The sequence below is a fragment of the Abramis brama genome (assembly GCF_963993115.1).
Source record: "Abramis brama genome assembly, chromosome: 3".
In the NCBI taxonomy this organism is placed as follows: domain Eukaryota; kingdom Metazoa; phylum Chordata; class Actinopteri; order Cypriniformes; family Leuciscidae; genus Abramis; species Abramis brama.
Genome location: NC_139965.1, coordinates 53,051,504 through 53,064,346, shown reverse-complemented (window position 1 = coordinate 53,064,346; position 12,843 = coordinate 53,051,504). Strand labels below are relative to the sequence as shown.

Sequence of the window (12,843 nt, the reverse complement as noted above, 5' to 3'; positions counted from 1 at the left end):
TGCAGCTAACGACCTCAAACAGGTGCATCTAATTTAGGATAATAAATGGAGTGGAGGTGGACATTTTAAAAGCAGACTAACAGGTCTTTGAGGGTCAGAATTATAGCTGATAGACAGGTGTTCAAATACTTATTTGCAGCTGTATCATACAAATAAATAGTTAAAAAATCTAAAATATATTGTGATTTCTGGATTTTTTTTTTTTTTGATTATGTCTCTCACAGTGACATGCACCTACGATGACAATTTCAGACCCCTCCATGATTTCCAAGTGGGAGAACTTGCAAAATAGCAGGGTGTTCAAATACTTATTTTCCTCACTGTATAGAACAGCTGCATCATGTGTTGGTTCCAACACTAATAAAACCCATTGTTTTTATTACCTGCCCCTGAAGATGGGCACCACATAACCGATGATCTGGTTCTCCTTGTCCATGGCGAGATAGGTTGGCTTGGCTCTCTTGGGCAGAGGGCTAATCCCCCCCTCTTCTAGAGACGTGTATGTGGCAGCTCTAATGCTACAATGATGCAGAAATGGCAACACACATCGGTGAGTATCCAGCACTTCTTTCACACACTATTATGATTTTTGGAAGGGGTGTGGTGTCGTGAAGAAAGACTGTTAAGGGAGCGGGAGCGTGAGGAAAGATTGTTAAGAGAGTGAATGGGAAGGAGGTTAATCGCCTCAGTGGTCCTATAACAGGACCTGAAGTGCATCAAAGCACCAAAAAAACTTCATCAATGGTGAAACATTTTTTAAAGTAATAAAAAACCCCATCTATACTCACTCTTACAAGTCTATGAACTTTCACATTCACTGCCTTTCAATAGTGAAATGCTTTTCAGTGGTCCAATCTCCACAAAACACTGTACAAAAATCTACTTTTCTACTCTACTAAATGATTCAACACAAAACAGCATTTTCAACCCATTTTACTTCATTAACCCTTAAATGCGTGAATGTTCCGCCAATCATTATTACATATTCGGGTCTTTAGCAACCCGGATCTATAACTAAAATGGATGGATCTCTAACTGCTGCAGTACTATAAAACTCTCTTGATATTTTAATAGTAATCACAAAAGAATAAAATAAAGTATATTTCGTTACCTTTCGATACTTGAAAGGGTTAAATTTGTGCTGATGCTTTTTACCATTGTCACTGTCATTGTCAGAGCTCATTTCCCTGTACAACATGACTCTTATTCGCAAACTCAAACATATTCTCAAAACTATTATTTTCAATGTCTTCAAAATCAATATTTTGATCGCTCACGCAATCATTGTGTTTAAAACATTGCCACCTTGAGGAATAAAGGTGAATTGCACTTATTCAATCATCAGACTCAATTGTTATGAAGAAAAAAAAATACTTACACTATTACATACCTTGGGTTGCTAGCGACCCTAAACACAAACATTTTTTTTTTTTTTTACAAAAACAGAGATTCTTTTATAATTAATAATTATTTTGTTATATTATTTATAATGAATAGGTTGAGGAATACTAAGAAGGTTAATGTCTAACTTTTAAAAAAGAAAATGAGAGGGAGGGTAGTGAATGACGTCCTGGGTCACTAAAGACCCGTTTACTTAATTTTACTGAAAGTTCATTTGTAGTGAAGCCTACTTAAAATCTTTAAAGTATATATATATATAAAAATGCTATGCAGATAATGAAATATTAGTCAAATAAAAGGCCACTTAAAGGGAGCACAATTTCATGACTATGTTTCTTAACGCTCTTATGTACACTTTTAAAAGTGCACTTTGTATAATGTCAAATTAAAGTTTTTCTTTGAAGGACGGTTTAAATCACTGTTTTAATCTTTTGTCTTGCTTTAAAGAAGTGCACTTATTTTTATGTGTTGTAAAAGCACATACCTGTGTTACTGTTATTTGATATTACATTTAAAGGATATTAAATTTAAAGTTCATATATTTTAAAACTACTAAATTGAAACTTCATCATTCAAATTACATAAAGAAGTACTTAAGTCCTTTAAGTGGGTCAAAAAAGCACTCTGTTCATCTAATTGCATCTAATATAAATTTAAACTACATTTTCATTGAATTGCAATTAACGTGCAATTAAGTCTCCAAAAACATAACATTAAGCTCATACCTGTATTCATTCAAGTGTATTCATTTCAAAACAAGTATCCTACTTTAAGTATGCTCAGTTGTACTTCTTTTTCACAAGGGAACAGATATTCAACAGGCTATTCAATGCGAAAATAAACTTTTCTCTTGATTTGGATTTTGTGTAGTGCTTTCAATAAGACAAGTGGTTGGAGGGGAGGGTGATGAGCAGCGATGAATCATTTACAACAAGATGTGTATATGGGGTCTTTAAAAAAGCTCTCAACTACATAGGCTACTAACATTCTAGGCTGTTTGGAACTCACGCCACTTGAATGACTTGCTTGTGTTATAATATTCCTCATTTGTACAGTAAGTTGGTATGGATAAAGACATCTGCTAAATGAAAATGTAAGCTTAATTTCTGACCTGTGTGCATTCTCTGTAACAGCATACTGTACACAAAAAAGTGTTCATTAGTGAAAAGCATATCCATTGCAACACCCGCAGCAATGCCTGAAGTTCACCACCAGAGGTCCTAATCACCTGAGTATTGATTCTCATGCTAGTTACATCAAAATAGACTGCTCAGATTTACATTTTGTGAATTTGCATACTGTTTACATCCTGTAGATCCTTATTCCTCTGCCCCGTCCTTACACTCATGCCTTTAGAACAGTGAATCTGACTACACAATACAACAATATTCAAAGGCCCCTCTCACTCACAATTTCTACCCAATAAAATGTTTGAGAGCTTGTCATAGCTAGTATGTTCATTATCAATTAATAAGAAATATCTTGGTTTTTAGTCATCTTGAGCTCCCCTTATAAGTTTGTTGAGGCACATATAGTGGGTCCCGGCCCCGTTTGAGAACCACTGCTTTAGATGCATATAGCCGACACTTCATATATCCTTCACATATCACTATCTTATCCATGCCTCTCATGAGTGTGTATATAAATAGACATTCAAGGGTTCAGAAGAGATTGGGTGAGGGGGAACTAGGACAGCTAAAGTGATCCACAAAAACTATATTCTCCCAGCATGGAAAATATTTTAGTTTAGACAATAGTGGATAGCATGAGTAATGGGGTTTAAACAGGAGCGTATATGTGCCGACCTGCCATCCTGTGACGCCTCAAATCCTGCTTAAAATCCTCTACAGCACAGCTCATAAAAGAGGGATCTATTCAGGCTAAAAACAAATGTTTCAACAAGGTCTGTTTGCTTATCCCTTTGTGAAAAAGTACACTTTAGCATAGCCTACTTTAAAAAAAGTACCATCTAAGGGATAATGTACATCCAACCGGTTGTTATCTCAGAGGGGTCTTGCATCAGCCTGAAGTAGGGGTGGGCGATATGGCAAAAATATCATATCACGATTTTATCACGATTCTTTTTCATGTTGGTTTTACTATTTTGCAAGTGACTGAGCATTACAGCCAAACTAATGTCCCTATTTTAAAAATAAAGCCTTAGGTAACAAGATATATATATATAAAAAAATGGCAGACATTTAGGCCAAAGTGGCGAAGATAAAAATCTTTGTCATTATTTTCTTTGTTGTTAAAAATTAAGAATACAAAGATACACAATACACATACACAACTTAATATACAAATGAAATAAACAGCTACAGTAGGTGTATTTAACAGTAGCATTGGAGAAAGTAATTAAATGAACAAATATGAAAATAAAACACAGCATAGACTTCACTGTATAAATTATACATTGATTCTTAGTAAAGCTACTATTAAAGTTCTCAGTCAAGAGCAGTGAGTGATTTCCTCCTTGTGTTTTGTTGTTTTATTAACATTAAAATGGATAATTCTCCCAAAAATTAAAATTGTAATCTTTTACTCTCTCAAGTTGATTTAAACCTGAATAAGTTTCTTTCTTCTGTTGAAAATAAAAGTTATTTGGAAGAATGTGGGTAACCAAACAGTTGATGTACCCCAGTGACTTCCATAGTATATTTGTTTCCTACTATGGAAGTCAATGGGGACCAGCAACTGTTTGGTTACCCACATTCTTCAAAATATCTTCTTTTGTGTTCAGCACAAGAAAGAAATCAATACAGGTTTGGAACAACATTAGAGTGAGTACATTTTTTCTTCTGGATTTGGAAAGCAGTGCTCAATAAGGCAACCTATCTTACATTTCCATTTATTGATTTGGCAGAAGCTTTTAAGCTATCCAAAGTGATGTACAAATGATAAGTGGTTCATCTGGATCAACTTAAGAAGTGTTAATATACAAACTTCTATATTGTTCAGAGTATTACAGTCTAGAATGGAGAGAAAAGAAAGGAATAGTGAAAGACACTAAATAAACAAACAAATAAATACATACATTTGTTTCCTGCAGTTAAACCTTTCTTTATTTGTCTTTTCTTATTATTTTAGTTGGTTTAATTATGAAATCAAGATTCTAGCATTGTATTTGTTATCCTTTTGGATATAATCTATTGTCATTTTTTATAGATACCATATAGTGGAAAAGACATCTTAAAAATAAAAAAAAATGCATTGTGGCCTCCTTCTCTCTATGTGTAAATATGACAAAAAATACACTGTGCAAATAAAAAATTATGCCAACACTTTATTTTAAGTAGTTTAGACGTAGTTACTTACTTACTACATATACTTACGTAATAACAGTGAATTGTGCGTAAATACAAGTAACTAACCCTAAACCAAACCCTAACCATAACTCTATAGTAAGTACATGTAGTTAATTAATATTACTCAGTAGCCTTATTTAAGTGCAATGTAACTAACTCAACTTAAAATAAAGTGTAACCAAGTTTTTTCTCTCTTTAACTTTCAACTTTTTGAATTTTATTTATTAAAATAACCAAAGTTCTTTACAATTGTTTTAGCAGAAGAGTGTTAATATACGTTTTCAACTGAGACCTAAAACCCTTTATAGATGGAGCCTGCCGAATATAGAGTGGAAGACTGTTCCACAATTTACTGTAAAAGCTCAGTCACCCTTTGACTTCTTGACTGCCAACAAAATTAACTCTAAATCACACAAACATACAGTAGGCTACATACAACGACTCAGAAAATTATGTAAATGCATAATGCATATGACACACATAATCAACATCTGCTTCTGTAGCCTCTATAAATACACCATGATGTCAAGAACACCAAATGAAGTGCCAAGTTATGTTATGAATGTTATTTATATTACGGCATGAAATCCAGAACAAGAAACCAATAAAATCCTGATTTTAATTTGTGCAGATTGTTTGTGCAGGGTACAGTAACATTAGTCCCAAACAAGATAGAAGATATAACCTTTCATTGTGACATTCAGAGTGACCCAGTAAGCAACTGCTGAGACAAACATGAGCCAACAGTCACATGACCTGAAGTAAATCAAACAAAGTAAAGGCATGGATCCAAACCACAGAAAGGCCTAAAAAGATTCACAGCCAGTTTTGAATCAAGAAGCAGTCTATCTAGGAACCAAAGTGAAGTCTTAGATGCCCTAACTGTCCATTATTAAAACTCAACTTACATTTTTTTTACACAGGCACAACAGAACCTACTCCAAATGGCACTATTCTGTAAAGAAATGCTAATATAGTAGGCCTACACCTTCTTAAATATGATAGTCAACCGAAGAACATTATGAGTGTCAGCAACAAGCACACTGCATGCAGAATACACTTATCAATTGCACGTTTTAAGGAAGTTTTAAGGTTGGGTGGGAAATACTGATTAGCACGGACTACACAAAACAAGTGGAGCAACAGTAGTTGGTATTTTTGTGAAGGATAAAGCTGCGGTCACATTCGCGAAATGGCGGGAAAATTTCATGGGCAAAAAGTCAATATGGCATCTTGCTTTGCATGAAAAGCTTATGATCTGCGAGGGGAATTTAAACACGTGGATCCCTATTGAAATGACTGGATTTCGCCCGCAAATTTTCACAGAGCAACGGTAAACGTGACCGCACCTTAAAGACAAGTAAGGGAATAACGATGAGCTGGCTGCTGGAATGAGTTATGGGAAAGTTAAAGTTAAAGCTATGGGTAAAGGTTAAGGGATTTACAGTTGATCTTGCCATGCTCTCTTACCCCTTGGTGCTTTTGCTGCTATGGGAAGAATAACTACTAGAGTTCTGCTGGTATTGGCTGATAGCAGACTCCGTCTCCCGGCTACGGTAGCCACGATCGTAATGACGGTGGTGTTTCTGGTAGAATGGTATCGATCCCGACATTGTGTCCTCTTTAGCTCAGATACTGTCTTCAGATATGAATCTCTTTTAGTCAGAAGATTCAAAACTTTCTAACAACACATCAAATTATATTGCACCCAGTGATTTATCAGTAATAATTTCACAGTAAAGATTTATCAGCGCTTTAACTTCACAATCAAGTTGAACAGAATTTAGTTTAATGTCAATTTGTAGATTACTTTTTTGTTGTTGTTGCTTTGGAGCACTTCTTGTTTTAACAATTTGCACTGGTAGCTCACGTACGTCTGCAAGTTAAAGATCTCTTTATCTAAAGCAACTGCTGTTTACTAACATCTGATAGACGTCTTTAAGACGTCAGTTTTACATACATTCTAAATCATAAACATCTTAAAGACATTCTCTCTCTCTCTCTCTCTCTCTATATATATATACAGACATGCATACATATAACCTTTTATATAGCCTACTGCTGAGAAAATACAATAAAACCACACTGGTAAGTACAACTAGCCTATATAATGACTGCAAGGTTACTGTTCTCAGGACATTTTAATGTCACACATTGATATTGCATAGTAGCCATATACAATTTAGCTCTTTCATACTTGTTTTTTTGTTTAAATATCGTTAAAAAGACGGTCTATAGGCTACCTCATTCTAAATAGATAGATGTTTTTTCTTTTCTTTAGATATTACTTAATATTTCAAACAAATTTAAAAAAGCATCAGGTTCCCACTGCTACCATATGACAACATGCCCCACAAAAGTTCAGCCTGTTAAATAAATCTGTTAGAATTTTTTTTTTTTTTTTTTCGACAGATAACCTCTTCCCTAAACTAGCACGGATTTAGTAGGCTTTCAATTGCAAGGTTCACGAGAACAAAAACTCCTGACAAATCTATTTCACCTGACAAACCTCAAGCGTTCATGCAGCGGATCATCTCACCTTGCCAAAGGTCTGCAAACAGCTCAGAGCCGGATCGGTGAACAGCGCGTCAGGAATACTCAACCAAGATCCAAATCCAAGCAAAGACGCAAACTGGCACGGCGCAGTGAACGGGACCTGCTGTCCACACAACAAAAATAATATTGGCAATGGCAGGAATGTCCAGGCGACTCTCACGACCTTTTAGGGCGACAGGGGCTGTTAAATATAGCCATAGTGCACAGGAGTATCGGTACATTTTACGCGTATGCCTCGTAACGTTGACGACTTTTGACGAGTTATATTCTTTGTTTATATTAGGCTGGCATATCAGTAGGCTATAACACTTCAAAAAAAATTATTGTGTTTTTACATTAGATAACAAATAACCAATACTTTTGGCACAACATTGTGTTCAAACAAAACGTGTCACAAAAAAATAAGTTTGTTAGGATTTACGTAAACCAATAGGCTAGATGTTAAACATTAAGACTTCACACTGTGATCAACTACAGCTGTGGTTTTTTAAACCACATGTCAAAAGCTTTGTAAAGCTTAAACAGAAATGCCTATTCACCTTGTGGAAATAGTTAGTACACACAAACATTTATCACTACATAAAGTGCATACAATTTGAATCAAGTGAACCAATTAGTCGATCAGCACTACTAATAAAGGCTACACCTACAGAAAACCTCAATAAAGTCTGGTTTGTTCAAAATCAGAGAACTGGTACAGTCAGAGAATTGTACTGTTGTACAAAATCAAAAAAGCTGCTTGATCTCTAACAAGGATGTTGGAATGGAATTTAAAGCCATTTTAACACTATAATTATAATTAATTTTTCTTCTTTTTGAATGAAAGTCTATGGCCCATAGAACCATTTGGTAAGTAGTTATGAAAAGTGGTACAGAGGTGGAGGATGGTTGGAGCTTTAATCTGAACATTTTTGGTGTAGGTCTTTAAAACTCAATAGCGCCACCAATGGGTCAAAGATGCACTGATGGTGAAGCTATAACTTCAAACCCATAAGGCCTAGAAACAAAATTCCTTTCTTCTTATTCCTGGGCTCATGTCGAGTCGAATGCACACTATGCATTTTCAATTTTCCTTTTCAGTTTCCAACCAGCCAATGCAATAGTCTCTATTTGGAGACCACAGAACCACTGCTGCGACCACCAAAGCATGCAAAAATTGATCAGACTTGTTCCATTGACTTGAATGGTCAATATAAGTCTTCAAAGCCCTGACCGGACAGAGATTATGCAACTGTAACTGTTCCTCTGACTCAAACAGGGGAGATGGTCTGTAAAGTAATAACTTGAGACCTAAAGGATGTAAAGACAATCTTGGTCAAATATTCCTGGATCAAAGTCCATTCAGTACTTTTTTAGGGGGGGTTTTGTCACCTTGTTACACTTGTGATGTTCCCGGTCAAAAATGACCGGCCTACAAAAAATAGCTTAGAAATCACTCATTATACTATATTATCACCCAATATTGGATTCAATCTTTTTGTCAACTTGTTCTCTTTCAATTAGGACTGGTTTTATATTTCTATTTGCATCTGATTAATCGTAGGCCTCGTTTATCTGAGAGTAGGCATCTAATTTTTTGAGTAAAAAAAGCGTTATTTATGAATAATTTTCACAATATTCATTAAAATATGAAAACAATTTGCTCTGTTGATCACACTAGTCTACTTTAATGTTTCACCAGGAAGTTCGTTTTGAAAAACTTTTATTTTGTACAAAATGGCACATAGTCACACTTGGTGTTCCCGGTCAAAAATTACCGGCCTACAAAAAATAGCTTATAAATCACTTGTTATACTATATTATCACCCAATATTGGATTCAATCTTTTTGTCAACTTGTTCTCTTTCAATTAGGACTGGTTTTATATTTCTATTTGCATCTGATTGCATCTGATATATTTTTTGAGTAAAAAAAGCATTATTTATGAATAATTTTGGAAATATTAAATAAAATATTTAAAAAAAAAATTGCACTGTTGATCACACTAGTCTACTTTAATGTTTCACAAGGAAGTTTGTTTTGAAAAAGTTTTATTTTGTATAAAACCATTTTGTAAAACGATTGCTTGACGTGTGAGAACCAATGAAGTTTGTTTTTGCGTGCCAAGCAACTACGATTAAGCTGAGAGACCAGCAGGCAAATGTGGAGGGGAAAGGAACTGAACTCAGTTTTATACCAAGCAATTGAACCAAGAGTGACAGCATCCTAGATACTTCTTGGGCCTGCTGTATGTATTCACATTAAATAAGCAAACTAGATTTTTCCGGTATGGAATTTTAGAAATGGTTAGATTACCTTCCTAAGCCTCTGACCTTATTGTTCTCTTCCTTTCAAAGGCCTTCATCTCAGCTGTGGTTCGCACTAACAATAGCCATGCTATTGTTATCCTCCGTCACATGCAACACATGCCAAAAACAATGTGTGTGTTTTTGTGTGTGTGTGTGTGTGTGTGTGTGTGTGTGTGTGTGAGAGAGAGAGAGAGAGAGAGAGATACATATAAATAAATAGAAAAGGGGGGAGGGGCCCAGAGGCAACCAGACAGTGTCTCATGCAGGTCTAACAGATATGCATAAATGGTGCCAGTCAGACTACAGGAAAGAAAAGAAAAAAACAGAGAAACAACACACACACACACACACACACACACACACACTTAGCTATCTACAGTAAATAGGAACAGTTCATAGAATTCTATTGTTTTTATATACAGCTATGGTAATACATATTATAACCAAACCCTGCACGACAAATCCTAACTCTAAGAGAAAACGTTCTGCATTTTTACATTTCTTTTTAAAACAACATTCTTTAAAACTTAATTTACTCTATTGTATACCATTTTTACAAATGTGAATTTTTTTTTATCAGGTAGCTCACTTCTGGGAACACATTTGTCCCCAAAATATGACTGAGTAGGTACACGCATGCAAAGTCAGTATTAGAAAGTTAATCAACCCCCTTGACCTGCAAGACAGTTTGCCGCTGAAAACAAAATTTTATGAAAACATTTCAACAAGGGCATCAGTAAACTATTATAGAAAGTCTATTAATACACATTTGAGTGATTCTGAGAACTTAAAGTTGATGAAAAATTAGAGAAAAAAAAAATCAGCTCTAAACATTCATGTGCAAAATTATTCAACCCTCAAAATCAAATTTTGTGCAGAATCTCTTATACTTCATACTTCATAATTCTCCTATACTTTATACTACTCTACTGCAATCTTGGCCTATTCCTCGCTTGATAATCTTTGGTTTTCACGTTACCACTGCTTTCTTCAAATTCCACCAAATATTTTCAATGAGATTTAAATCTGAAGACTGTACAGTCCACTCAAGAACATTCAATGACTGATCCCTGAACCAAGCTTAAGTAGATTTGGATGTATACTTCGGGATGGCTGTTCTGCAGGAAAGCCCATTGATCATCAAGTCTCTGCACCGAATGCATCACCATCTTTGCCAAAATGGCTTGATACTTCAAATAATTCATGATGTCCTTCATACGGTCAAGATTTCCACTTCCTGCAACAAGCACCCCCTTAACAAGACTGGAGCACCTCCATGTTTGACCATGTTGATGGTGTTCTTCTGCTCATAAGCTTCACCTTTTTTGCACCAGACATACTGCTGATCCATGTGTACAAAATTTTCCAGTATATATACATTCTGTGACAGAATAACAGACCCTCAAATTGAGTAGATTTAAAAGAAAGGATGGACTCACCAATGTTGCATCTCCTCCTCCTCCTCCTCCTCCCCAAGAACCAGAATTTGCTGGGATATTTGAGCTGGATGCTCTGGAACGGCGGCCACTCCATCACGGCCTGCGAGCCCGAGGCAGCCACAGTGTTCATCCCGGAAAAGGAGCCGGCTACCATCAGATCCAAGGAGTCAATGCGCGCTGCTCAGTCCATCCCAGAGCCAGGAGCAGACCTCTGCCTTATAGATCTGTGGTCCGCTTATCCAGATCCCTCCCGAGTCCCCCCATACCACCCCGCGCCCAATTCTTCACCTTCCACGCCAGTTCCACCCAGCGATCTGGATGCTCCGGTCCCGTCCGGAATTCTTCCTCCTCCAGAGTTCCTGCCCAACTGCCTGGTCCTAGCCCCACTGCTGGTTATGTCCAGTACCCTAGCTCAGAATGAAGCTGAGCCCCTGACTGCACGTCAAGCTTCCAGGCTCATGTCTTCACTTCAGCCTGTCAGCCTGTCGGCTCCACCCCGGCTCTCCGCTCCCTCGACTCCACCGTGGTCCTGATCTGCTCTGGTGGTCTTCTGATCTGCTATAGTGGTCATCAGCCCCATCTGCTCCGCCGTGGTGGACTCCAGCTCTGCCGTAGGGATCTTCAGTTCCGCTGAGATGGTCTTCAGCCCCGTCAGCTCCGCCGTGGTGGTCCTCAGCTACGCCTTGGTGGTCTTCTGCTCAGTCGCGGGGGTGTTCAGTCCCACTGTGGTGTTCATCTGCTCCGCCTTGGTTGTCTTCAGGTCTGCTGAGATAATCTTAAATCTTGTCAGCTCCACCCTGGTCACTTGCCATGCCGGTTCCACCCTGGCTCCTCGATCCGTCTCAGTTCCAAGTCTTGTTTCCTGTCCATGGACCTGGCCCTCCGGCAGGGGCGCAGGAAGATGTTTTAGGTTGGGGGGTGCTGTGTTTTTTTTTGGGTGGGGGTTCACCACTTTTGATTAAGAAACAATATCAAGTCTATAAAACTCGTCAAAACTCCAGACAACAAGCGTATCATTTAGTACACTTGTTTAAACAGCATACACACACCCGTCCCGGTCCATCACATTTTTGACATTATTGATACGGCTTTACTCAATCGTTTTGCAACGGACCAGTCTACGGGACAGAAATCAAGCCTTTAAATAAAAGGGTTATTGAGCTGTTTACACTGTCATATAGACCCCCAGCATTCCTGCTTCCCGTGCCCCTTCCGCCTCCATGCCACCTCCCTCCTGGATTTATGTGACTATTACCTAGTGCTTCCACCTGTGTATTACCTCGTTTATGTTCTCATAAGGCCTGGGACACACTAGATGATTTTCAAATCTTAACAGATTTTAAAACTGTGGGAGACCACAGACATAATGACACTTTCAACCGATTTTTATAATCCTCTGAACGCACACACTAGATGATTCAGCCGGCCCGCGAGCACACACACTTGTTGATTGTAGGAATGATTTTACAGTGAGATGAAATATCACGGAGACTCACGAGATCAAACCTGACTTGAGAAGAAAAACAATTGGAGGACAATCGACGTCATCAGCTGACTCTCCAAAGTAGAAAGTAGAAAAAAAGAATATGGGTGATCTTCTTTCTCAATACTCCACTTTCATGGCATGTTTGTGGCTGCTAAGTTTCAGGTAAAAAATGATCGTGATTTTAACAGTAAAAGACTGTAAAAATGCTACAGTGAAAAACTGTTAATTGGTTAACAGAAAGTTTCCTTACTATATACGGTAAATAACTGTGATAGATCTAATGGTACATTTAATGTCATTTTACTGTAAAATACCGTTAAATTTACAGTTTTTGGAAGTAAAAACGAACAAGTCATTGTATAATT

The 12,843-nt window shown here is 37.1% G+C and overlaps 1 protein-coding gene across 1 annotated transcript in view; it reads right to left on the bottom strand.

Annotated features, from left to right (window-relative positions):
- The window catches only part of myom1b (myomesin 1b), a 63,987-nt gene extending 56,483 nt beyond the window's left edge, over nucleotides 1-7,504 (bottom strand). The window contains exons 1-3 of the mRNA XM_084109410.1: nucleotides 7,249-7,504; nucleotides 6,180-6,348; nucleotides 384-518 (exon numbers count right to left, since the gene is read on the bottom strand). Coding sequence (XP_083965536.1) covers nucleotides 384-518; nucleotides 6,180-6,322 — 278 coding nt within the window. The 5' untranslated portion in view covers nucleotides 6,323-6,348; nucleotides 7,249-7,504. The remainder of the gene's footprint in view (nucleotides 1-383; nucleotides 519-6,179; nucleotides 6,349-7,248) is intronic.
- Nucleotides 7,505-12,843: the final 5,339 nt, after the last annotated feature.